This window comes from Macaca fascicularis, chromosome 1 (assembly GCF_037993035.2).
Source record: "Macaca fascicularis isolate 582-1 chromosome 1, T2T-MFA8v1.1".
Lineage (NCBI taxonomy): Eukaryota > Metazoa > Chordata > Mammalia > Primates > Cercopithecidae > Macaca > Macaca fascicularis.
This window is the reverse complement of record NC_088375.1, coordinates 23,416,418-23,443,746: the sequence shown is the minus strand read 5'-3', so window position 1 is coordinate 23,443,746 and position 27,329 is coordinate 23,416,418. Positions and strand designations below refer to the sequence as shown.

Genomic DNA, 27,329 nt, shown 5'->3' with positions numbered 1-27,329 from the left:
CGTTCCTTTGGCCTCCGCCTCCTTTCAAAGTGCTGGGATTGCAGGAGTGAGCCACTGTCACAGCTGAGATTTTTTTAAAAAGATCTTTACTGTTAGATCCTAAGTATCTGTAGCAAGTGATAACAGCATATCCTGAGAGCTAAAATATTTTTCTTTAATTTTTCACCACTGTGGCATGACTATACATACATCACTACAATCAGACTTTTTCTCAACCTCACATACTACAGAAACATGTGCTGGAAGGATGAGGAGAGGGTGCACTGCTTGTGGCTCCTCTCTCATCTAGTAGAACTAGCTACTGATTTCAGATACAGACTCAAACGGAAATGAGTGGTAAGAGTCAGGAGTTTTAGGTATGAGGCTGACGCCAGGTAAGTTTTTATTATATTTAGAAAAAAAAAATGTAACTGGAAATAAAGGTAAGTCATTTAAAATGAATAAGAGTTTTTAAACCCCTAAAATTCTTTAATGACAGCATTTGGATCCACTGCCCAAGCCACTTTTAACCCAACCAAGATGCTGGAAAGCAGAGCACACGGTTGTGCCCACCAAGCCCAGGAGGGCGATGGACCCCAGGGCTCCTCGACTACGTTTGCTGGGTTCTGAAAAAGAAGAAAGAACAAGTTACCAGGAGTGCTCCAGAATTACGACGCTTTCAACATTCTCAAGTCATTCTGTCATGGCATCTGAGGTTGTACATTAGACAAACTGGCCTTAGGAGGTTAACTAACTCTTTAGCCTGAAGCTGTTGGCAAGTCAGATACCACATGCCAAGTAATGTGCCACAGTAGTATTGCCTGGATCTTAGAAAATTATGGGATAATAATTACAGCAACTTTGCTCCAGGACCTTTGGAAGGAGTTGCCTCTGTTTCAAAGAAATACAGCCAAAAATGGCTTTTCCTCCTCCTTACTCAGATATAGCAGGTATAGTAATGATGAGGCTCTGGAGTTGAACTGCATGGATTTGATTCCTAGTTTACTAGTTTATGCTTAGTAGCTCTGTGACCTACAGCTTTAATCATGCTGAGTCCCAGTTTCCTAATTTGTAAAATGCAGTATCTATATTACAGAATTGTTGTAAGGTTAAATAACATATGCAAAGTTCTTATAGTGGTTGGCACATAGAAAATGCTCAATAAAAGTAAGTTTTGTTACAATTGAAAGATTAATAAAAAGAAAAAAAAAAAAAAGAAAACAGACCTTTTACCTAAATATCAAGTGACTTCCCCTTTTCTCGAATTCTCAAGAAGAAAAATACAGTAACATAAGATTTTATTTTATTTTTTTGAGACAGGATCTTGCTCTGTCTCCCAGGCTGGAGTATAGTAGTGTAATCATGGCTCACAGCAGCCTGAAACTTCTGGGCTGAAGCAATCATTCCACCTCAGTCTCCCAAATAGCTGGGACTACAGGTGTGCACCACCAGATCCGGCTAATTTTTGTATTTTTTGTAGAGACAGGGTTTCACCACATTGCAGAGGCTGGTACCCAACTCCTGAGCTCAAACAATCTGCCTGCCTTGGCCTCCCAAAGTGCTGGGATTACAGGTGTAAGCCACTGTGCCTGGCCAGCATAGGATTTAAAATTTAAAATTTGTTTCCTTGGCAAATGTCAATATATACTAACCTCCTGTGTAATAGCCATAAGCATAAAGAACTCGTCCAACAATCCAGGCCAAGCCCAGGCCGGAAGCTATACGCTAAGAAAAAAGGGCTACATTAGTATTTGCCTGAAACAAACAAGCAAACCTTTATTAACATCTAGGGTTGATTACACAATACGTTAGCAAAAAGTTAGTAATTTCATGGTTTGGCTAACCACTCCCCACCCAAACTAGGTAGAATTAACTTAGTTTCAGTCAGGAAAATAAAGTGTCTGTGATTCTTCTATGACTGGCTTGGCTTGTGGACCTCAGAGATGAGTACTGGCCTTCTCCTAGACAGGTGGGATGGAAGGAATCCCCCCACTTGCCCTGGGCATCTTGGGGAACTTGTGCTAGAGCAAGAGAAGGACATGTGGGCCAGGCGGTCTCAGGGCAAGCCAGAAAAGGGAACTGCCCCAAAGTCAGGACTAGGGAAAATGCCGTTTTCTCAAATGGGCCTCTGAGCATGAGACTGACTGAAGACTCAGCTGCTGTTCTATGTAAAGTCAGTCACTGGCAGGGATGGGTACAGCTGGTTCTGCAGGCTACACTAGGGGTGTAGCTCCACTAGAAAGAGGGGGAGAGCTTCTTGTATTGTGAACCCCAGAATACATGGTCTTTGAGAGAAAAGTCTTCCTGTTTCCAATGCCCTTGAGCAGAGAGAATAAAAACTTAGAAGAAAAATCCATCCCTTTGGCTGCCATGCTGGGGTGACTTCTTTGGTTAAGAAAAGCAAGGAGAGAACACAGAAGAGAGCGTGTGAGAAGGCCGCCTTCCCCAGTGTCTTTCCCACTCAGCAGTGCTACTGGTAGGGAAAAGGTTACCGCATCCGGGTCTTTGTTTGTTTGAGTTGACTTTGGGTAACGTTAAATATCAACAGGAGGGTGAAACAAATGAAAACAAACGCCAGTCCCTCAAGTCACGATGTAGCAGCTCTAGCCTCTGCCGGGCCCTTCTTTACTATAATGTTGCCTAATGACTGGCAACCTAGGAACAATTGTTAGGTGCTTGTCCCCAGACTAGCTCTTATTTTTCAGAACGACCCACAAGGAATGGGGTCCAGGGATGTGAGCTAGGAATGGGGATGGAGTGGGGACACCAAATGAGGCCTAATCTAGAGACCTGGGCTATTCAGATCAGCTAGTCTAGTCACTTGCTAGGAATGGGGGTCTTGAGAGGCACCAGAAAGATACCCTTTCCTAAGAGACACAAGAGCAGTAGATGTTTCTTTGAAAAAAAATGCCTTCAAGGTCATGAGCAGTAGATGTGCCACTCTGGCAGCTTTTTAACAAAAGTACCAGGCATTCAGGTATGGACCAGATGGTTAGGAAAGGCTTAGCACCAGAAGTCTGAAGGGCCACCACTCTGGTCAGGACTCAATTTCAGGAGATAATCTGGCCTCGGAAAAGGGAACACTTCTGTCCAAGACAAGACCCAAATGACAATTAATTAGAGGCAGATAAACGTGCTTTATTTGGATATGTTTAAGTGCAGACTACATCTCCAGCCCACAGGGCCATCTATACCGCAGAGGCCTGCAAGGCCCTGGTGATCTGCCTCCTCACCCCTCTGCCCTCTGTTGCTGACCCTCTCCTGGCTCCACTGGCTTCTCACTGCTCACCAAACAAACCAGACAGGTGCCTGCCTCGGGCCTTGCTTGTCTTCTGGCTGGAGGTTGGGAGACACGTGCAGCACCTGCTCCCTCACCTCCTTTTACACTTGCTTAACTATCATCTCAGCAAAGCCCCCCTCCCTGACCACCCTATTCAAAATTATCCCACCCCACACCCCCTTTCCACCTTTGCTACTTTGTTTTCTTCTCTGCACTCACCACCTCCTAACACATGATGTCATTTACTTAGGTTTTGCTTTTTGTCTGCGACCACCCCATCCCCTACAACAAAAAGGCAAGCTCTACGAAACCAGGGGTCTTTGTCTCCTTTGATCACTGCTTTACCCCAGGTGGTGAGTGACAGTTTGCTGTGTGAATGAATTAATATAACAAATGAACTCTTACAGACATGAAACTTAGAACCAGACAGACCTGGGTTCAAATTCTAATCCTTCTACTCTGTAGCTCTTTGACCTCGTGAAGTTTAAATAGTATCTGAGAGGCTTTACCTTATCTGTAAAATATGAGGAAAATCCCACCTACTTTAAAGAACTCTGTAAGAAATAATTGAATAAAATCCTTTTAAATATATGGTGCCTAGACACTGAAGATATTCATTGCATGTTTATTTCCTCCTTCTGTCCCCGATAATAGCTCAGTGAACTACATCCAAACAGATGGACACCTCCTGGAAAACTTACCGGGTGGTAAACACCTCCAACAGCTAGAAAAAATAAGAAGGGAGGATACACTTCCAACCTGGAATTGACAGAAAGAAACTTTTAAAAAGTGCCCTTTTTAAGTATGCCTGTGTAGAATTGTGAATCTTTTTGTTTGTTTGTTTAGAAAAGACGGAGTCTCTCTGTCGCCCAGGCTGGAGTGCAGTGGCGCAATCTTGGCTCACTGCAACCTCTGCCTCCCGGGTTCAAGTGATTCTCGTGCCTCAGCTTCCTGAGTAGCCGGGATTACAAGTGCCTGCCACCACGCCTGGCTAAGTTTTGTAGAGATGGGGTTTTGCCATGCTGGCCAAGCTGGTCTCCAACTCCTGACCTCAAGTGATCCACCCACCTCAGCCTCCCAAAGTGCTGGGATTACAGATGTGAGCCCACCTCACCCGGCCAGCACTATGAATCTTTATATCTTCCTTGCCAAGTTAGAAGCTTGGGGTAAAAATAAACATTGACTGCAGGGAGAAGACCTGGTCACTAACATCCACCCTCCTTTGCTCTGGATGGGATTAGAGGTCACTTGGAACATGCTGAGTAAAAGGACCTCACATCTAACCAATGGAAGTGGAAGGTCCTGGTGAGTCACAGTGGGTTTCCTTACAGCATTCAAAACCTCTTTACTCCCCTGGGAGAGTCAACATCAGTTTAGATGGGTCATGCTGCAAAACTGTAGCAGGTAATGCAACCATGAAGACACTTTTTGAAAAGAATATCCAGAAATCCCACCATTCCAACCACTCTTCAGTTTGCTTAATAGTCAATGTGTTCACATACATAATTTTTGAAGACTTTTAATGAGGTGCCCATGATTATCACCGTCACTATGACTCAGCAGATACAGCGCACTAAGGGCTGAGGTGTTAGACGGAAAACACCCGCTCTGCAGATGTGTTTGGTGCCCGGCAGGGCCGACACTCACGTGTTCTGGTGGGCTCGCTGAATGCAGTTGAAGAGGTGCCCATTTTCAGGGTCCGTGCTGTACATGGTAGGATACTGTCACAACAAAGCACATACTGATTAGATGGTCAAGAGTAGCATTCGGTGTTGAAAGTTAAAATCAACCTTAAAAATAATATATTCCAAAGTATCTTCTTTCACACCCTTGATAGATGACCATTCGATTTCTGCTTAAATATTTACAGTGACAAGGGTCTCAATTCTCAGACGCAGATTCAATGTTTCTATTAAATATCCAGGAATAAGAATGTATGTCTGCGCTGTAGCTGCACAAGGGAAAGAGGCAGCTTTGTGCCAAACTCTGCTTTTCATTGACGTTAAGCATCAGCGGTGGATTTCAGATGCATTATACAAAGATACCGCAGGGAAATAGAGCCCTCCTAAGAGTCATCAAATACCACACATCCTTTTAAGATTTCCCTTAATAGAAGAACAGAAATTGAGTGTGTGAGAATCTTAATGGAAGTGTCCATTGGAAGGAAAAAAAAAAAGAAACTAAATATAAAAACGTAAAAGAAGCTCTAGTAAGGGAGTTTAATTATTAAGTTGCTAAACAGAAACAGACATTTAAAATTGCTCACCAGGGACAACCTTAGTAATTATCCCTTGTACATCACCTAAAACTAAAGGAAGTATTTAATAGACCACCTTCCTATGTCTAAGTCCAGGCTAATCTCAACACCACATACCTCTTTTCTACTTGGAAAACAGGAAAATCATCTTACAACATCATTTTTAAAGTGGCACACCATGAAACAATGTTGCTATTTAGCCCACTGTAGAAAATACAGTGACTCTTCCTAGCAAATAGCTCCAGCCAAAAGTGTACTATTGGAATCCCAGCATACCTGGTCTTTCTACAGAAGAGACAAAGTCAAACGAGATGGAAACTACTCCCTAGCAGGGCCCCATATTTCTTGCCTCTTTCCCACCACGAAGAAGCAGAATCGCTAATAGATCCAGTCCTGAAACTGCCACTTTTCACAACTAACTCCTTGCCTCTCCCTCCATGGCTGAAAACAAGTTCTTGGCTAAGCCTGTGGCCCCCAGACAAACCTACAAGGGTACCAGCTTGTGTTCCCACTTACCTCCACTTTGTACTTCTTGCGGGCCTTGGAAACATTGATGGCTAGGTGGGCCACCATTATAAAGCTGGCAGCACCAGTGAGAAGCACAAAACCATATTCCTTAGAGAGGACAGCCATCTTGCGTCTGTGGAAGAAAGAACATGTTGGGACAGCCCCCAGCACTGTGGCTATTTCATGGTGTGAAGCCTTAGGGAGCAGGATGCTTTATTAATGGGAAATGCATAAATAGAGACCAAAAAAAAGGTGTGAGTCAATCTGATGTTTCTAAGAAGTCATCAGAGACAGTACTATATAAAATAATTTAAAAATTACTCAACTATGCAGTATATACACAGAAAAGTATACAATCATGTATCTTTTTTTCTCTTTTGTGCCTGGGAGATTCTGATCAACATTATGAGATTTATCTACATCACTGCAGTAGTCATTGCTGTAGAAAAATATAGCCAACAAAAATCACATGATTGAAGAAATATTTAACATGGTAAAATGCTAAAGTGTACATTACATTGGGAGGGGGAGGGAGGGAGTGAGGGGAGCAGAGCTTGGTGGGGAAGAGGGATGGAGAAGGAAAGAGAGGGAGAGGAGAGAGAGAGAGGGAAGGGGAAAGGTGGAGGGGGGAGAGAGAGAGAGAAAAAGAAAGCAAGAAACCAAGCATCCAAAATAGTATATGCATAAGTGATTCCAAGTTTTTTGCCTTCAGGCATGGGGGACACTGTGAGGGCAGGACCCCCGAGGCCTCCCTTCGACCCTGGGGCATGTGCAGGTGCAGCAGCAGACATCTCACACAGGTAGGGGAAGGCCCAGGCTGAGTACTTTGAAAGCAGAGCATGGCTCCTGAGCCTATGAGGCTTTGGATAGCTCCTAAGAACTCAGATTGCCCAACAAATCATCACTTCAAAACTAGCCCCATGTAGAGTTCTGATGGCTGCGACTGATTTTGAAATGCATTTTAAAAGGATGATGCAAATCCATACAGCAAAGTATCAGTTGTAGATTCTAGGTGTTAGCTATACGGACAGTCAATGTCCGATTCTTTCAACTTTTCTGTATGTTTGAAATGTTTCATGGTAAAATGTTTGGAGAAAAAGCTAATCCCAGCTCATTTCCCATTGTTCAGCGTTTTTAGCTAAGTTATTGTCCTGCCCCTGGAGGAAAGGAGAGAAAGAAAGAAAGGGACTGGGCAGCAAGAACAGAACTTGGCAGGTGGGAGTGAAAACAATCCCATGGTAAATTGGTGCTGCCCCTCCAACCGCTCTGAGCTCTGACCACCAGATGGAAGAAGGGCCAGAGCATGACGGGGCCCAAAGGAGCGGGGAGCATGTTTCAAGGGATCGCTCGTGGGCTGCCTATGGTGGGCAAGGCCTCCACGAGCCCGCAGCTCCGGTGTGTGTTCTGCCTTCAGCTCTACAATTTCCATCCCTGGTAACTGCCTGGCTTCAATCCCTGCTGTTAACTTAGGAGGGTTACCCTGCTCTGGAATGTATCTAATCGTCCTAGCAAACCAACCAACAAGATGGTAAATCCTTATTTTCAAAAGAGGTTAAGTAATGTTTCCAAGGTATAAAACAGACAGTGACAGACCTGGGACCCCCATTCAGATTCATTTGGTTCCAATATTTCCTTTCAGTATCACTTGAAAATTTAGAGCCAAACTGACACTGTGGTCAGAGCATCTTCCTTAAAACAGAATTTGGGTAGGCATGCAGCTCAGTTCATTAAAAGTAAGTTTCTCTTAGCTCAGCAAAATAGGCCTAACTTCCTTTTTTTTTTTTTTTTTTTTGAGATAGAGTTTCGCTCTTGTCACCCAGGCGGGAGTGCAGTGGCATGATCTCAACTCACAGCAACCGCCATCTCCCGAATTCAAGTGATTCTCCTGCCTCAGCCTCCCGAATAGCTGGGATTACAGACACGCGCCACCACACCCACCTAATTTTTGTATTTTTAGTAGAGACAGGGTTTCGCCATGTTGGCCAGGCTATTCTTGAACTCCTGAGCTCAGATGATCCACCCACCTCGGCCTCCCAAAATGCTGGGATTACAGGCGTGAGCCACCGCACCCAGCCTAACAGGCCTAACTTCTAAAAACCCCTCCTCCTCACCATGGTTCACAATAATTCTCATCAGTTTTCCCCTCCTACAGTCTTCACTCTGAACTGCTCTCTGAGGCAGGCCTGCTGCTCCTCCCGGGGCTGGGGGCACTCACTGCAGCGGGCTGGCTCCACAGGTCAGCAGATCCTGGCCTGTCTGGGCAGCTGCACAGAGCAAGGAGTCTCTGGCTTCCCTCCAAGCTTCCTTGTCCACATTCTCTTCCCAAGTGTAGAAAGTCAGCATGAGGAGGAAGCCACAGTAGTTAGTAAAAGAAATACAGAGTGTGAATTCCGAACACCTCTTTGAAAATGAATAAAAATGACTGAACCTCCAGCCTACCCTTAAATTCAACACATTTGGGGCAAACAGGTCATTTAAAATAAAGCTGCCACCTGGGCACGGTGGATCACACCTGTAATCCCAACAATTTGGGAGGCCAAGGTGGAAGGAACACTTGAGGCCAGGAGTTTGAGACCAGCCTGGGCCACACAGGGAGACTCTCATGTCTACTCAGGAGGCTGAGGTGGGAGGATCGCCCGAGCCCAGGAGGCTGAGGCTGCAGTTAGCTATGATTGCATCACTGCATTGAAGCATGGGGCAATAGAGCAAGACCCTGCCTTAAAAGAAAAGGTGCCTCTGTCAGAAGCAATAAAATTTAAGGACAATAAAATTAAGCATATTTGCTTTAGGTTAAAGTTTGCAAATCAACAGAGTCAACTTTTAGACTCTAATCTTTGGACAGGATGCTGGGCTCCCTGGCTACGTGCAGGGCTACCTTGTGTCAGTCCAGCACTTTTCAGCTCACTTTTACTCTTCACAAAAATCCTGTTTGCTCCACTTTATAGAAAAGGAAATAGAGGCTCATTAAATGAGGGCAGAGCTAAGACCAGAGCAGGTTTTAGAATTCTCCCCCAAAACACTCCAGCTAGCCCAGGCAACACATTCAAATGTGGTGGCTTAGTCACTGACTTCTATTTTTCTTAATTTTAAGAGGTTAAGGTAGGTAGGTGGCAAGATAGAGAACTGCCTAGCAAAGCGACTGCTCTACAATCTACAGTTAGAATCTACAATTAGAAATCAATATTTACTACTGAGCCCCTCTTTTAAAGTATAAATGCCATCTGTGAGGTTAAACCTGATGGGCCTTTGCACCCTAGTGAAAGTTACTCTCCTCAGACTTTGTTAAGGTAGGTATGGCGTATGAATCTGGACGAGGACAAGCAGAGCCGGGAACAGTTAGGACCTTGGAAAGGCAATGAATTCACAGTAAGGGTACCCAGCTACAGCAATGGTTTGCAGAGGATGCATACTCAGTCACAGGGACAGTGTAAGTGCCTGGGGCAGCAGCGTGCCTGTTCTCCCTGAGGGTCCCCCGCACGAGCCACAGACACATCTGCATAGGTGCAGGAGCAATGCCTGAAAAGCTGCCTGCGTGAAGGGCAGCAGCGGCCCTCCCTGACACTGCCTTGCAATCCTACCAAGTGAGGTGTCCTGCTTTATACGCCATAACAACCTTCACTTAAAACAGAGCAGGACCATGTTTGTCTGCATCTTCCATGCCAAGCACAGTGTGCACGCTCGTAGATACTTACGGAATAAATGATTTGAGCTGCAACTCCAGGTGTCTTTCAGAATGACCACCACCACACGCCCCCTCCCCTGAACACACACCTGAGATTCTCTATCATCTGGCACAGTGTCTGGTATAAAGTACGCACCTAACCAATTTAAGTTTCCGTGTCTTCCCTCAAAAGTATCTGCTGAAACCACGGGAGAAACTGAATGTATTTAGGAAAGACTGGCTTATGACTAATCCAGAAAGAGAAATCTTAAGAAAGAGGAATTCAGAACACAGAGAAAACTCTGTCATAGTTGCTGAAAAATTGTTAAATCTTCTCTTTCAAGGAAAGAATCAGCTGAATTAAATCAACATTCAAAAAAACCATCATTTGCTAAATCATTATTTTCTGAAGATACCAAGGCGAAGAGGCAGATATTCCCATTCCTTAGAGAGTAGCTTGTGTGTGTGGGGGGGTGTGCACCAGGAAGGGGATGCAGCTCAGTTCACAGTGGCCACACCCTAGGCAGCCGCAGCCACACCCTGGCTTGTGCCAGCCCCAGAGGTAGCAGATTGCTTCCAGGGACAGGGTGGAAGAACTGATAGCTGGCACCCCACTCATCTCTGGCACGAGCACTCATTTGAACTGCACACCACATTTTGCTGATTATATATCTGCTCTGTGTCACCAGAAACCCTTTTATGGACCTAACAAGAGAAGGTTCTTGAGAGTGGGAACTTTGCCCTTGGCTTTCTCTTCTACATAGGGCTATAGACACAGTCCAACAGTCCTTTCTGAGTTGAATTTTAATACAGGTGTAGATGACTTTGCAATTCAATTGGTTATATCGTAGCATTTGTTAATCATTATGCAGTTTCCTGGATTAGTCATAAACCAGCAGTATAAATTAGTATTTATGAACTGAAACCTTCTACCACACACAGCCATGGGTTTCAGTGATGGACTGCATATTTAACAATGGCCCCACAAGGCTGTAATGGAGCTAAAAAATTCCTGTTGCTTAGTGACATCATAGCCACTGTGCCATTGTAACATCATAGTACACTGCATCATTCACATGTTTGTGGTGATGCTGGTGTAAACAAACCTACTGCGCTGCCAGTCATATAAAAGTATAGCATGTATAATTATGTACAGCACTTAATATTTGATAATGATCATAAATAACAGTTACTGGTTTATGTAGTTACTATACTATGCTTTTTAGCATTATAATCTATTCCTTCTACTTATTACAAAAAAAAAATGTTAACTGTCAAACAGGTGCAGGCAGGTCCTCCCTGAGGCGTTCCAGAAGGCCTTGTGACCATAGGAGAGGACAGCTCCACACATGGCAGGTATGTCCATGTGACCTTCCACTGGGCAAGATGTGGAGGCAGAAGATGGATACTGATGATCCTGACCCTGTATAGGCCTAGGCTAATGTGTGTGTTTGTGTCTTAATTTTTAACAAAAAAGCTTAAAAAGTAACTATGAAATAAAAAGTTTTAAAAATAGAAAAAATTTCACTTCCAATTAGAAACCTACAGACAGAGGCCATCAGCTCAAAGTCAGTACAGGTGTTCTGAATTGAATGGTGTTGCTTCTTTAAAAATAAAAAAAGTATTTAAAACATAGAAAAAAAATCTTATAGAATAAGGATATGAAGAAACAATTTTTGGCCAGGCATGGTGGCTCATGCCTGTAATCCTAGCACTTTGGGAGGCCAGGGCGGGCAGATCACTTGAGGTCAGGAGTTCAAAACCAGCCTGGCCAACATGGTGAAACCCCGTCTCTACCAAAAATATAAAAAAATTAGCCAGGCAAGGTGGTGAGCGCCTGTAATCCCAGCTAGTTGGGAGGCTGAGGCAGGAGAATTGCTTGAATCCGGGAGGTGGAGGTTGCAGTGAGCCGAGACTGCACCACTGCACTCCAGCCTGGGAGACCCAGCGAGACTCTTGCCGAGACGGGCGGATCACAAGGTCAGGAGATCGAGACCATCCTGGCTAACACGGCGAAACCCCGTCTCTACTAAAAACACAAAAAATTAGCCGGGCGAGGTGGCGGCGCCTGTGGTCCCAGCTACTCGAGAGGCTGAGGCAGGAGAATGGCGGGAACCCGGGAGGCGGAGCTTGCAGTGAGCTGAGATCTGGCCACTGCACTCCAGCCTGGGCGACAGAGCGAGACTCCGTCTCAAAAAAAAAAAAAAAAAAAAAAAAAGAAAAAAACATAACAAAACAAAAAACAAAGAAACAATTTTTATGCAGTTACAATGTGTTTGTGTTTTAATCTAAGTGTTGTCACAAAAGATTCAAAAGTTTAAAAATTATAGTAAAAAAGCTTCAGTAAGCTAAGGTTAACTTATGGAAGAAAAAAGTATTAAAAAATGAAGGTAGTGTAGCCTAAGTATACAGTGTAGGCAAGGTCTGCAGTAGTGTAGAGAAGTGCCCTAGGCCTTCACACTCACCACTCACTCACTGACTCATCCAGAGCCACTTCCAGTCTTGCAGGCTCCATTCATGGTAAGTGCCTTCTACAGGTGTACCATTTTTTGTCTTTTATACCATATTGTTACTGGATCTTTTCGAAGTTTTTAGATATGTTTAGACAAACAAATCCATACCACTATGTTACAATCGCCTATGGTATTCAGTATAGTAACATTACAGGTTTGCAGCCTAGGAGCAATAGGCCATACTATATAGCCTGGGTGTGTAGTAGGTTATACTGTCTAGGTCTGTGTGAATACACTGTACGACGTTCCCACAATGACAAAATCATCTTTCTCAGAACATATCTCCATCATGAGTGAACACATAACTGTAGTTAAAAGTACCTAGCTTTCCTCTTCTACACTGTTGGGGGAAGCATAAGATAGAACCATCTAGTGGATAGCCTGGCAAGAGGTAATTTTTTTTTTTTTTTTTTTTAAGACAGGGTCTGTGTTGCCAAGGCTGGAGTGTGGTGGTGCTATCACAGCTCACTGCAGCCTTGATCTTCTGGGCTCAGGTGATCCTCCCAACTCAGCCTCCCAAGTAGCTGGAGCTACAGGCACACATTGACATGCCCAGCTCATTTCTGTATTTTTAAATTTTATTTTATTTTATTTTAATTTTATTTATTTGAGACAGTCTCGCTGTGTCGCCCAGGTTGAAGTGCAGTGGCGCAATCTCAGCTAACTGCAATCTCTGCCTCCCAGATTCAATCAATTCTCATGCCTCATCCTCCCAAATAGTTGGGATCACAGGCACCTGCCACCACACCTGGCTAATTTTTTTATTTTTTAGTGGAGACGGAGGTTTTGCCGTGTTGGCCAGGCTGGTCTCAAACTCCTGGCCTCAAGTGATACGGCTGCCTCAGCCTCTCAAAGTGCTGGGATTACAGATGTGAGCCATCAGGCCCAGCCTATATATATTTTTTCTTTCTTTTTATTTATTTATTTTTTTAAGAGATAGGATCTTCCTATGTTGCTTAGGCTGGTCTCGAACTCCTGGGCTCAAGTGATCCTCCCATCTCAGCCTCCCAGAATGCTGGGAATACAGGCATGAGCCACAGCACTTGGCCAGTAATATTCTTTTTAATATTCATATTCTTTGGCCCATTAATCCTACTAGAAATCTATCCTGAGGTAACAATCAGAAATGCAAACAAATTTGGTTCAAAGATACTTACTTCAGCAATATTTATGATGGCAAAACCAGAAATACTACATATGTCCAATAACAGAGGGCCAGGTAAATAAATAATATACCTGTTAAACAGAACATTATACAACTGTTACAAGTGGTGTGTACAAATATTAAAGAGGTTAAAACAGGCTCAATATACAGCAGGTTAAGTGGGGAAAAAAGAAAAGTCTATGTAGAATAATCTTGGTTTTCTTAATAACGGAAAAAAATTAAGAAGTTTAAAAATCATAAGCATAGTTATTTCTAGATGGCTAGATTATAGATTTTCTTTGTAATTTTCTGTAATTTTCAAAATGAGCAAATACGTATTTTTAAAAATTATATAAGGAGTGGCTTGACAATAATTATTCATTGAGAAGACAGAGGAACAGGCAGTATGGAATGATGGAACCGAAAGATCAGACCTGACTTCTGGCTTGAGTTCCGCCACTTATCTGCGAAGTGCAGTTCACGAGACGGCTTTGCAGTTGAATACAGTTTTGGAATCAAACTGTCTGCATTCAGAACCTGCTTCTCATATTTCCTAGCTAAGTGTCCTTGGGAATATTACTCAACACCTTTCAGCAGCCTCAGTTTCCTCACTTGTTAAATGGAGATAATAATATAACCTTGAAAGGTTGGTGAGAGGATCAGATGGACATACTGTCTATAAACATTCATCATGATGCCTGACATATAGGAAGGACTCAGTAAATGTTATATATTATGTTACGTTACATATGTTAATGTTTGGTTAACTGTCTTTGACCTGCTCAATGGAGATGTTTGGCTAAATGATAATGAATATACATTTTATAATTTACAACTGCCATTTTAAAATAGCAAAGCTTAGAACCACATATATCCTCCTCCTTTTCTGAACTCTCAGCAGCCGGCCATGTCAAAATATATACTATTATGGGAAAGGCAGAAGCAGCCAGAAGGAAGCAGGATTTTAGCACTGACTATGGACATCCGGAAACTGCAGTCATTCAAACCCTTGCTGCAGCCAGACACTGCTCAGCACTGCATGAGGGTGACTGTGCATTCATTTACTTATTCCGGGTTACTGAGTGCCCACTATGCGCCACTCACTGGGCTACTGCTGGAGACCAACAGGGCAGAGGTTGGTTCTTTATGACACTCATTTTCTAGCAGGGGACACAGGCAAATAAGTAAACAAGTACCCAATTCCAGATTTTTCCCTACCTAGCAATGATCACAAACTAGGTATAACACAATAAACAAAAACAAAATAAATGGGTAGGGAAAGACAGAAATGGGATGAAAGAGTTTCTATTCTCACTTTCCTTATTAGCAATTACAGAGGTAGCCACTCCTAGTTAACTGTTTGTTGGCAGTCTTAAGTCAAAATAGATCAGTCAATAGAACATTAAAGATTTAAAAGGAATTTGAATTATCTATTTTTTTTTTTAATTAGAAAGTTTTTGTCACTTACTTAAGAGTAGAGATCCTAAATGTTTTTACTCCTAGTGGACTTCAATAGTGTTTTATGATTCATCTTTTCCTTGGGAAATCTACAAGACTAGAGATAGGAGGAATTGAGGAGTCAGACAGACCTGTACTCATACATCGCCTCTGCAAGCTTTAGGATGTATCTAATTTCTCTACAAAACAGGGAAAATACTACCCACTTATATCACAGTGTGGTTTGCAGAATTAAATTAGATAAACTAGATATGTACCTGGTATAAACAATAAATGTTGGTCCAAATATGAAGAAATAAATACTGGTAAGTGTACATGTCTGTCCACTTGTATGTAACAGTTCCTGAATGAGGAGATACTGGTTTTTCTACAAATCAGTTGTATGCTCTTACACATTTGTTCTGATTTTGTTTAAAATAATTCAAATTTGGCAAAAGGCTGGTCTAATCAGATTGCAAAACAGAGTTTCCTACCATAGACAGCATAATGAATCAAAGAACACTTAATTCATTTGTTCAACCAGAACATCATGCACTTGCTATCTATGCCAGGAACTGCTGAGGGGTGGGGATGCAGCAGTGAACAAGAAAGGGTCCTGCCCTCAAGGCCCTGACCTTCGAATGATGACAGGAGACTGACAACAAACATGCAAACAAAAGACAGCTTCAGAGAGTAGGAATTCTTTTTTTTTTGAGACGGAGTCTCGCTCTGTCGCCCAGGCTGGAGTGCAGTGGCGTGATCTTGGCTCACTGCAACCTCTGCCCCTCCAGGTTTAAGCAATTCTCTGCCTCAGCCTCCTGAGTAGCTGGGATTACAGGCGTGTGCCACCATGTCTGGCTAATTTTTTTGTATTTTTAGTAGAGACGGGGTTTCACCATCTTGGCCAGGCTGGTCTTGAACTCCTGACCTCGTGATCCACCCACCTCAGCCTCCCAAAGTGCTGGGATTACAGGCATGAACCACCGCGCCCGGCCAGGAATTCTTTTTTTGTTTTGAGACAAAGTTTTGCTCTTTTGCCCAGGCTGGAGTGAAGTGGCATGATCTTGGCTCACTGCAACCTCCGCCCCCTGGGTTCAAGTGATTTTCCTTCCTCAGCCTCCTGAGTAGCAGGGATTACAGGCGCCCACCAACACGCCTGGCTAATTTTTGTATTTTTAGTAGAGACAGGGTTTCACCACATAGGCCAGGCTGGTCTCGAACTCCTGACCTCAGGTGATCCACCCGCCTCAGCCTCCCAAAGTGCTAGGATTACAGGCACCTGGCCAAGAGTGGGAACTCTTCTGGGGCAAACACACGGCAATGGCGTAGAGACTGGGCAGGGTTGTTTCATCGGGATCCCGGCTGGGAAGGCCTCCTTTGTGTGGCAGTGAATATAGTATACCTCTCCAAATGGGCTATGTGTTCTTTGAGGACAGAGAGCACGTCTCCTTGCTTATATTTTTTATAGCAACTTGCATGAAGACAGAAACTCAATAGAGTGCTGCTGTTCTATATCCTAGATCAGTGGTTCTCAAACTTCAGTGGCATTAAAATCACCTGGAGAGTTTGTTAAACCATACCTCGGTCCCAGAGTTTCTGGTTCAGTCATGTTAGGTGGGGCCTGTGTATTTTCATATCTAACTAGTTCCTAGGTGATGCTGATGATGCTGGTCAAGGACCACATTTTAAGAACCACTGTTCTGAGCAAAAACAAAATCTGCAGGAGGTGGTGACTCTATCTGATTCAAAACCACAGTCATAGTTTTCTCTTGGTGGTCTATATTCTACCACTATCTTTGGAGGCTCCTGAGGTGCTCCTTCTGTGCCACCCCTGAGAGCAGAATGAGACGATGAGATCAGAGGCTGTTGTGAAGAGCAAGCTCCAGCTAAGCTCTTCACAATTACACACTAACAGTGTGCCCAGCAGAAGACTGATTTCTTCTTTCAGCTGTAACAGAGGCTCGAGACAACAAAGCAAGTATGTAAGCCAGCTCAGTATCTTCAGAGTCTCTATCCTGTGACCACCACTGGGTTCCCAGATCTCACTTCATGGTCATGGTCACTCACCAGATCAGATTTTCCCATAGTCAAATATTTAAGTCAGAGTTCTAGGTTCTCCATCTTTCAAAAGTAATGCTCATTATGCTACAGAATGACCTCTCTGGGATCATCACTTCTAATACCATGGATCAGGCACACCTCAACTTCTGAACGATCAGAAACACGACTTTAAATGAAAGGCCTATTTAATGAATCAGTGGGACTTGCAACCAACTTCTTAAGGAATTTTTCATCCCATCTGGCAGAAATAGCAAAACTGAAAATATCACTGCTACATATGTAACACCTAACTATAAGACCTGGTACCCATAGAGTGCTGCTTTTTTTGTTTTTTCTTCTTTTTTTTTTTTTTTTGAGACAGGGTCTCACTCTGTCACCCAGGCTGGTGTGCAGCGGCATGATCTCAGCTCACTGCAGCCTCTGCCTCCCGGGTTCAAGCAATTCTCATGCGTCAACCTCCAGAGTAGCTGAGATCACAAGCTCATGTCACCACACCTGGCTAATTTTTGTATTTTTAATAGACGGGGTTTTGCCACACTGGCCAGGCTGGTCTCGAACTCCTGACCTCAAGCAGTCCACCTGCCTCAGCCTCCCAAAGTGCTGGGATTACAGGCATGGGCTACTGTGCCAGGCCTAGAGTGCTTCTTTTACGGCAGGCACTGTAATAGAGTTTAGATAAATTAACGCTTTCCATCCTTACACAATCCCATATGGTAGTTACTATTATCATCCCCATTCTACAGATGAGGAAACTGAGGCAAAGAGAAGGTCAACAATTTGCCTAAGGTCCCACAGCTGGTGAGTGCACAGCTGGGGTCTGAATGCAGGCAGACTGATGCCAGTGTCCATGCTTGTTGCAACAAACACACTGCTGGGTTTGTCCCTTACTCAGAAGTTAAATCACCTCTTCCCTCAGCATGGGAAGCACTGAGGGTAAGCCCTCCGCAACGTTCAATGGAAGGCAATTGAATCCTGCAGCACCCTGGGCTTCTACTCTAGGAGCAAAGGGAAAGAAACAGAGTCAGGGCACAAAAGCATAGGGGAGGGAGAGACAGATCCACTATCTTTGGAATACTTTACATATAGGATCATACCATCTGCAAAGAGAGACAGTTTTACTTCTTCCTTTCCAATGTGGATGTCTTTTATTTTTTTTCTTGACTGATTGCCCGGGTTAGGGGCAATGCAATGTTGAATACCAGTGTCAAGTGCCGACATCCTTGCCTTGTTCCTCAGCTTAGGGGGAAGTATTTGTGTCTCACCTTAAAGTATGTTATTAGTGGGTGGTTTCCACAGATGCCCCTTTTAAGAACACTTTAGAAACCTAATTTATTTCTCTAATGTGGGCTTTTTTTTTTTTTTTTTTGAGACAGAGTATCTCTCTGTCCCACAGGCTGGAGTGCAGTGGCACGATCTTGGCTCACTGCAACCTCCACCTCCCGCGTTCAAGTGATTCTCCTGCCTCAGCCTCCTAAGTAGCTGAGATTACAGGCATGCACCACCACGTCCAGCTAATTTTTGTATTTTAGTAGAGATGGGGTTTCGCCATGTTGGCCAGGCTGGTCTTGAACTCCTGACCTCAGGTGATCCACGCTCCTTGGCCTCCCAAAGTGCTGGGATTACAGGCATGAGCCACTGTGCCTGGCTGGGTTTTTGTTTTGTGTTTTGAGACAGGGTCCCCCTCTGTCATCTGGGCTGGAGTGGAAGTGGCACAATCAGGGCTCACTGCAGCCTTGACCTATGGACTCAAGCAATCCTCCTGCCTCAAAGTAGCTGAGATTACAGGTGTGTGCCACCATGCCCAGCTAATTTTTTGTATTTTTAGTACAGACGGGGTTTCACTATGTTGGCTAGGCTGGTCTCGAACTCCTGAGCTCAAGCAATTTGCCTGCCTCAGCCTCCCAAAGTGCTGGGATAATAGGCATGAGCCACTGTTCCTGGTCCTATAATGTTTTAAAAACACAGCAGCACTTCTATTTGTAACTTTTAAATTTATCAGTGTATTACTTGCCAAACATGATTGTTTTGGAGGACATTATCAAGTTAGGGGAAGAAAAGTAGGAATAGTATTTTGAAGCAAGCAGGGTATAGGACATGGGGGGCAGCAGAAAAGCCCCAGGCCATGGTGGGTTTTCAGGGGTAGATTAGGAAACTAATATGCCCTGGTAAGCAGCAGGGCCCCGAGGTCTGTGGGTGGTAGAATAGCACTCAGGGCAAAAACTTTTCAGTGTAGCCAGAGTCAGTAGATGCCCAATGGGTTTTAAGTAAGCTACAACACACTCTTGAAGTTTCAGTTTAGGAGTGCTCAAACTTGGGCTTAAGATGAGGCAGTGTTGGTCTAACTCCTAAAACATATGCTTCATTCCAGCATTTGAGTTAGCAACACAGGGGTTCATTATGACATCTGGCTAAGATACTTAGCTCTAGAAATTTTACTGACAGAGTTTCCTGGGAACATAGCTATTCTAATACCAAAACTTTGCTCAACCTTTCCTCTTATTCTTGCTTCTGCCACCATTTGCCATGTCTCACTGGGGCAGGGTTCCTTTGGTTACAAGGCTTACCCAGAAAGCTTCCTGAACTACATCCAATAGAACACTCCTGGGGTAAAGTTCTCCTTCACTACTCTCCAAATTCCTCTTGGCTGCTCACCAGAAATTCCCCAGCATACAATCAGTATTCCACAAACAAAAGGCACGTTTTATGGATTTGGGTACTTGCCTCAAATAATTTACCACTTCTGAGCCATGAAGTGACACTACCTTTTATTTTACTAAATGACAATGAGATTCTTAAGGGAGAGAAGATTATGTCTTTCAGCTCTCTCTCTTTGCTCCCAAATAAATAAAATCCAGCTTCGACAATGGTAGTCTCTACTTCTGTGTATGATATTGCTCTCCTCAAATTGTACTGCAATTTCTCAACTGCTCTTTTTTTTTCTTTTTAATGTATCCAGGGATGGGACAATGACAAAGCATTCACAGATTAACTTGAAGCCATTCTTCAATGTTTCATTCAAATCCTTATTTGGCTGCCTGTGCTATTCCAATCTTCCTTACACAGCAAAAATCAACATTTTGATGAGAGTAACACACAAGGATGGTCACATAAAGGGCTAGTCTGATCATACCAAATGGACTTTCCTGAGTCCCAAACACCAGACGGTAGCTTGGAACACTCTGAGGTGGTACTGAGGGTCCACTTGGCTCACTTAAAGCTCCCCTGGCTAGTTGTCCAGCCTAACTTCTGCATCCAGATGTTTCCACGAAGGAACAGGCCTCAAAATGATCTCCAGCCAGGGCAGCTGACCCTCCACACAATGCTCAATGGAGCTCATACAATGCTCAGTGGAGAAATTAAAGAGCCTAGAGGGAAGTAACATAAAAACTCTTTTTTTTTTTTTTTTTTTTTTTTTTTTGAGACGGAGTCTCACTCTGTTGCCCAGGCTGGAGTTCAGTGGTGCCACCTCAACTCACTGCAACCTCTGCCTCCCAGGTTCAAATGATTCTCCTGCCTCAGCCTCCCAAGTAGCTGGAACTACAGGTGTGTGCTACCACGCCCCGGTTAATTTTTGTATTTTTAGTAGAGATGGGTTTGTTTGTACAATGTCGACCAGACTGCTCTCGAACTCCTGACCTTAGGTGATCCACCCACCTTGGCTTCTCAAAGTGCTGGGATTACAGGCATAAGCCACCACGCCTGGCCCACAAAAGCAATCCTCTTGATCATTACACAATGTATATACATGCTAAAACATCACACTGTACCTCATGAATATGTCCGATATTAAAGTGGCCGGGCGCGGTGGCTCAAGCCTGTAATCCCAGCACTTTGGGAGGCCGAGACGGGTGGATCACGAGGTCAGGAGATCGAGACCATCCTGGCTAATATGATGAAACCCCGTCTCTACTAAAAATACAAAAAACTAGCCGGGCGAGGTGGTGGGCGCCTGTAGTCCCAGCTACTTGGGAGGCTGAGGCAGGAGAATGGCGTAAACCCTGGAGGCGGAGCTTGCAGTGAGCTGAGATCCGGCCACTGCACTCCAGCCTGGGCGACAAAGCGAGACTCCGAGACTCCGTCTCAAAAAAAAAAAAAAAAGAAACAAAGTAAAACTTAAGCTGGGTGCAGTAGTGCATGCCTGTAATCCCAGCTACTTGGCAGGCTCAGGTGGGAGGGCTGCTTCAGCCCAGGAGTTTGAGACTAGCCTGGGCAACATGGCGAAACCCCACCTCAAAATGACAACACACACACCCACACACAAGAATTTTAAAAATGTAATGATCTGTTTCTATGATAGGAGAGAAAAGGAGAGTCATGGGATTTCTTTGGGTTCAGACTACATTTTCAGAATGCTAGTTCCAGTTCACTTCTACATTAGACAGATGCTAAAATCTGTTTCAGCATCAAACCTTCACATGACAGCCAGATTAAATTACACTTAAAAGAAGGAATAGAAACCTAGGTGATGAAAAGTAACTATCCCCCCACAATTGCATTGCATATTCAGTAGATTGTTCCCTAAGGGCTAAAAAAAACTTGAACAGAAATCATATTATTTATCCAGCACTTGATTTCTGGTTCAAGTGAGGCAAATAGCAGCAAGCGAGTCATAGACTGGGTCTTTCCCAGTACCTCATAGTCCATGGTCTTCAATATTCATCAATGTTGCTGGTGGAATATTTGGAGAGTGGAAGCTAACTCTATGTTAGGTGGATGGAAGATCTGTCCCTTTAAGAGATAAATGTGTTATAATCCAAATATATTCAACTGTATAGTTAAATAGCCGTAGTTTGACCATATAAAATATTCAAGTTTCAGATGTCATTTTTAGTCCAACACTTTGGTAAACTGTTGGTACTGAAAACAATTGCTTAATACATGGCTGCACTGGCTGGGAGTGGGGGAGGGAAGATCAGCAGGACGCTCAAGTTCCAGTGAATGGTTCCTGGTTATAGAGCACAAGCTTGCACTCATACAAACTCTGTTAAAACTCTGTTAAAGCCAAATAAGCAAATTACCTGCTTTCTGCTTCTCTGCAGTGTGCCTTCTGTGTAATAAGGCACTAAACACACATGCTTGAATGGAACTGAAATCTCCTCTGAGAAAAAAACTGGTAATTCTGTTCTTCAGGAATCTAAGAATACCAGATTTATAACAAGACAGAATAAATCCCAGGTTCCCCTGCAGGTGTGAGGACAAACTTTCCCAGATTCTTGACACAGAAGGTTCTATGGGAGACACCTAACCTATAAGCCCTGGTTTGCTAGACCCTTTGGAGCTGAGCTTCCCAAGAGATATGATCCCAGGGACAGTCCACTGGATGTTTCCCATGGTCTGCAGGCAGCAACTTCAGAGGGCAGGGAGGGGAACGGGGAGAAGCCATGGGATGCAGAAAGAAAAATAAAGACAACATCTCATAATGCATTAAATGAAGCTGACATGATAAATTCAATGTAGGACGAAGCATTTTACATAAATGGGATGCTTGCCTCAAGTCCATAGCTATCATCTTCAGTATTTTCTCAGAATGATTCCTTCCCTTATTCATCCTTTACTAAATGCCATGTACCACTCAAGGGGCAGAGCTACTAAGAGGATGATCACGACTGAGAAGGAAGGTCCTGAGTCTCTAGAATACACAGTTGAAAGTGGGAGGGAGGGAGGGAGGGAGAGAGAGAGAGTGCATGATTGAGAGCGCCAGTGAGCATGTGGTCAGGGAAGACAAAAACACAGGAGGACCATAAAACATGAGGGTAACATTGTGATAAAGGATCTGAAGAGGAAAAAGTGATACGTGAGAGAGAACACAGGTAAAGAAAACAGCAAGAGCAGAGACTTTGAGACAGAAAAAGGTTTGACTTGTATGAAGAAGAGAAAGGAGTCCAGTGTGTCTGAAGGGTAGTGATATAGACTCAAGGAAGAAAAGTGCGAGAAATCAATTATTATTACTTATTACCACCATGCACATTATTTAGTATGGGGCAAACCCTGTTGTAAGCAGTTCATCAATATTAACTCATTTAGATCCTCACAGCATCCCTAGGATATTACTCCCATTTTGCACATGAAGAAACTCAGTATCAGAAAGATGAAGTGACCTGCTCAAGGTCACACAGTGAACACAGAGCACAGTCAGATCCCCACACCCCCAAGCAGTCTGGCTCATTTGTGCTCTCAGCCTTTTGCTCTATTGTCTCTCAGTGAGGTTGAAAAGCATGCTTGACCACACCTGACATCTTCTGAATCATTTCTACCTCCCCAGACCCTCTCCTGAGTACAAAATACATTAACAGGAAGAGAGCAAATAATTAACTTCAATTTTGCCACTGATTAAAGCCCGAGATGTTTCTAATTGGAAAGAGAAAAAAAAAAAAAAACACTTTGGGAAAGGTACAAACAAGGAACATTTTCTTTTTAATGAGTGTCAGCACCGCAGTATGACAAAAGAAGTAGAGATTACGGGAAGGAAAAAACGTCCCCCAATCTTTCAGGCATATAGGTTTGCAAGAGCAAAGTAACACAGAAACTGGCACTTCACTTATATATCATGATTTCCATATAGCTGTCCCTTAACTGGCATTACACAGGAACCAACAGTCATTGAGAAACTAAGCTATGGCTTCCAGAAGGAAAAAAACATCTCGAATAAGTCACATTGACACCACTTGGTAATTTTCTATGACAAGAAATGCAGGCAGACTGTAGTTAATTTGTAGCAGCTGCTGAATGCCTGTTAGGGTACCAACCACTCCAAAGGAAGGAACCACCTAGGCTGCTGGCTTTTGCCTGAAACAGGGGTTCGCCCATTTCAGGCCTGTCTACACTTAGAATGAAGCTGTGGTACAACCGCTCACATTGCTTGCTTATTTATTTATTTATAAAATAAAATTTCACTTATTTTTAAAGGGTGGAATAAGACAACTAAATCTTAGAACGCAAGTTCCAGTTAATGAACAGATCAACACTAGAAAGAAGTCAGAGGGGAACAGCAAGATCTATGATTCTAAAGAATAAAATCCTTACAGGCATTTGCAAATGCATTTGAAAGATAGTACAATTTTCCTGTTGCCTAATTAGTGTTTCTCCTCAGAGACAGGTAGGTAGGTAAGTACTGTAAGAGAGAGTGAGGGAAACTCAGGAATTTTATTTTACATAGCGATAATCTACCTGCTGCTAACTGCTAAATTCTTTTTATTCAGGAAGATGGTAAGCTTTCAGTAGCATTAATAAATTGAGTTGCAAAAACAGTAGCAGTATATTCTTCGAAACAAATATTGCTTTAAAATGCTAAATGGTTCGTGGTCAATTGTGGTCGGTAACGGTGTTCTAAATATAGATTCAGAAGATTTAAGTATAAACATAGGGCACAATATGTTTAACTACAGATAGATGTGCAGTAGGCACTAAATTGCTTTTGACAGATTGATTTGACATCCACCTCATTCCAGACTGCTCCAGGGGCTTTTCAGCTTTTCTCTGAATAGTGGGTACAGCCCTTCTTTCCTGTACGTTCCTTCTCAGGGCTAACCTCCAGGCGAGGAGGTAGGTTCTCTTCCAGGATTGTGTCTTTTCAGAACTCTAAGCCAACAGGAGGAAATCTAAATAAAGGGGAAGGCTGCCCTTCTCCAGTTTTGTTCCTTAATCTAAGGAGGCCCCTGTAGCGCAGTTTCCATGGTTGGCGACAGTCTCCCTGCCGATTTATATATAGTAACATTGGTTAAAAAAAAAATCACTTGACAAAGTTTTCTATTTCCGTAACATTGTGTCAGGAGGGAAGCTTAACGGAAAGTCTTCCCGGGATGAAAGTATTTGTTTCTATTTTATATGTTAAACTCCTTAAATTCATCTCCTAGGGAAATAAGCATTCTTGATCTGACTCAAGGTGCTCTCTGAATTCACTGAAATAAAATATAGCCTGTAACTCTGGCCAATAACCTTGGGTGCCACCCAGAACTGCAGGCTGCAGGTGATCTACAGATTTCCCAAGACAAGCCCTGGCTGCAGCTCCTACCCGTGAGCAATCTAAAATCTGCAGCAATTCCGCAGGACCACACCTAGGCCCACAGCACATATCTGCAAAGCCGGAAGCGCCTTCCCCTCCAGGGCACCTCCTGTCCCCAGTGAAGGAATTAAAGTTCTAACCCCTGCCTCTCCTACTCATCCTAATCTCTGCTTTTCCTTTACCTCCTTTCCCACACTCACTTGCCCCCGACGCTACAATGTAGCTTGTAAACTCGTGACTCTCAAGGAAAGTATCAGCAGAAGCCACAACTTCGGGGAATGACTCACTAAGGAGTCTCCAGCGCCTTCCACCGCCCTGCAACTGCCCCACTACTGCAGCCCTGAGGCTCCGTGCTGCCAACCCAGATAAGGAGGGGCATTTTCTGAAATCCAAGGAAGAACCTGAAGAGTCCCCCACCCGCCCAGAGGCGTCTCTTGCTCTAAGTCAGCGGTAGGAAATGACCCCCTTTCCAATACAAATGGACAGACGATTCTAAGAGGCAGGAGGAAAACAAACACAATTCCCTCAGAGGCTCTCCCGACCGTCCCTAGCAACACATCCCCATCCGCAGCGGGTGCAGCGCTCACAGGCCACTTCTGAAACCAGTGTTACTGATCAGGCCTGCACAACCACTCCCCCTGCAGTGTCCCGCTCGCTTATCTTCTGCGCCGGAGCAGCAGAGGGCAAGGTCGGGTGGTCTCCGGAAGGTAGAAAGAAGGGGCTCTCAGACTGCACAGCCCGGGGAGAGGAAAGGAAGGAATTGAGGAAGGGATGACCTTGAGAATTTTCCTGAGTTACAGATAAATAGGTCGGGCCTCGCTTAGAAGCTCCCAACCCACTCCACCAGGGAGAAGATGCAAGGCAAGAGGAGAGCAAAGGGGGTGGAAATTCAGATCGCTAATCTACTGATAAGGGTGGGGGGAGGTTAGAGACAGCGGGTCTCTATTCAGCTCGGAGAGGCTGAAATGGGAGTGCCCTGCGCAAAGGCTGAAACACCGCCGGCGGCCCAGTGCTCGTAGCTGCCCGCAGGTGCTAGCACTCACCTGGATCACCTTCGAACGGCTGGTGCAGACCAAAACTGCGCAGCGCAGTGTGGGTGCGGCGCCCTCGCCTGGGGCGGCGCTAGATGGGGCCAGAAGCAGGTCCCGCCCCAGCTGGCCAGCGCGCGGCCACGCCCCCAAGGCGGGGCTCCCAGCGCTGGCGCGCGCTCTCTAAGTTGCCGATTTCGGGCCACTGGTTGGGAGGTGGACGTTGCATTTTCTTCCTGCTCATGGTGGCCCAGAGATTTACTCCTCCCATTCTCAAATACATATATCCACTATCCCCAGTGCCTTCGTGGCCGTCTTCCTACACTGTCCCAGCCAGGTCATACCTCCCGGATTGGGTTTGCACAACAGTGGGACGTGAATAATTTATCCCCAGCAGAGCCACCGTAGCGGTTTTAGGCTCCCTGCGGTAAGGGCGAAGCACGGCCATGCATGGCGCGTGCGCGAAAGTAGCCGCGCCCCAATTGTTGTGTCCCGGAGGCGCGTAGCTGGGGCGTGGGAGACGCTGGGTGTACCAGGTTGCAACACTCCCGAAGTGAATGGATGTAGCGCTGTTAGGGCCTTTTTGTTTAGGGCCTAACAGATATTGTTAGTTTTGCAGAGAGCTGGGACCGAGCCCTGCCCGCGTGGTGGGCCGTACCCACGCCCCCTGCGCGCGGAGTAGCGTGGTCCGGAGTTTTGTTTTTTTAAAGGGAGTCTCCCAATTGTCTACGTAGAGTTTTTTTCTGCGGCACATGGAGTCTCTGCCTTCGCGACCCAGAGCTTTGATGTGATACGCCCTCGGGTCCAGCGTCCGGGGCGGGGCTCGAGGCCGGGGGAGGAGGGGTAGGGGTCTTGGGCTTGCGTGAGACCTGCAGATACAGTCGGGCTGAAGGAGTAGAACTTGCTTCTGAATGCCGGAAAAGCCGAAGGAACTGACTGCAGAAGGCACGGTTCCAGTTTCCGCGCGTCTTAAGTGCGTCCTCCGGCCACCTCTCCTCTGGACATCCCTCATCCTTCCGAAGATTGCCACACCTGTCCCTCCCCTATCTCCTCTTTGGAGGATTCGTCACCTCCAAGAGAGTGTGCTTAGGAACCCACCCGAATGATTCCAAGTTTAGGTGTGGAAAGGCAGAAATCTAGATTTTTGAAGGCTAGGTTGTGTGTGTGTTTCTTTGTATTGGGTTGTCATATTTGCACATCTAGAAGTACTTTGAGAGCTCATTAAATCTTTACTGTTGCTGTTTCAGCAATTTCCAACCATTCTCATACTTTCTTCTTAAATACAAGAAAGGTTTCTGTCATGTTGGATGTAGAGAGGGTTTTGTTTTGCTTGAACATTGAAAGGAAGTAAGTTAGGGAGACAGTTTGGCATTACTGAGGTAAGTTTCTCCACTTGCTGGCTGTTCTACGTAAGAAAAGTCATTCCGAAGTGGCGGAAGGGATGATTCAAAAACCAGGAG

General features: G+C 44.5%; 1 protein-coding gene across 3 annotated transcripts; it reads right to left on the bottom strand.

Moving 5' to 3' along the window:
- Window positions 1-350: 350 nt before the first annotated feature.
- MGST3 (microsomal glutathione S-transferase 3) lies at window positions 351-25,923 on the bottom strand. 3 transcript variants are annotated; one of them, XM_045395751.3, is made up of 8 exons: window positions 25,885-25,923; window positions 13,355-13,433; window positions 8,239-8,339; window positions 6,033-6,156; window positions 4,907-4,980; window positions 3,961-4,018; window positions 1,632-1,704; window positions 351-605 (listed from the first exon to the last, which is right to left on the bottom strand). In XM_045395751.3, the coding sequence occupies exons 4-8, from the start codon at window positions 6,147-6,149 to the stop codon at window positions 469-471; spliced, it is 459 nt and encodes a 152-aa protein (XP_045251686.1). In that variant the 5' UTR covers window positions 6,150-6,156; window positions 8,239-8,339; window positions 13,355-13,433; window positions 25,885-25,923; the 3' UTR covers window positions 351-468. The 3 variants fall into 3 exon arrangements, with proteins under 3 accessions (XP_045251686.1, XP_045251800.1, XP_005539904.1); XM_045395865.3 differs by lacking the exon at window positions 8,239-8,339; XM_005539847.5 differs by lacking the exons at window positions 8,239-8,339; window positions 13,355-13,433.
- Window positions 25,924-27,329: the final 1,406 nt, after the last annotated feature.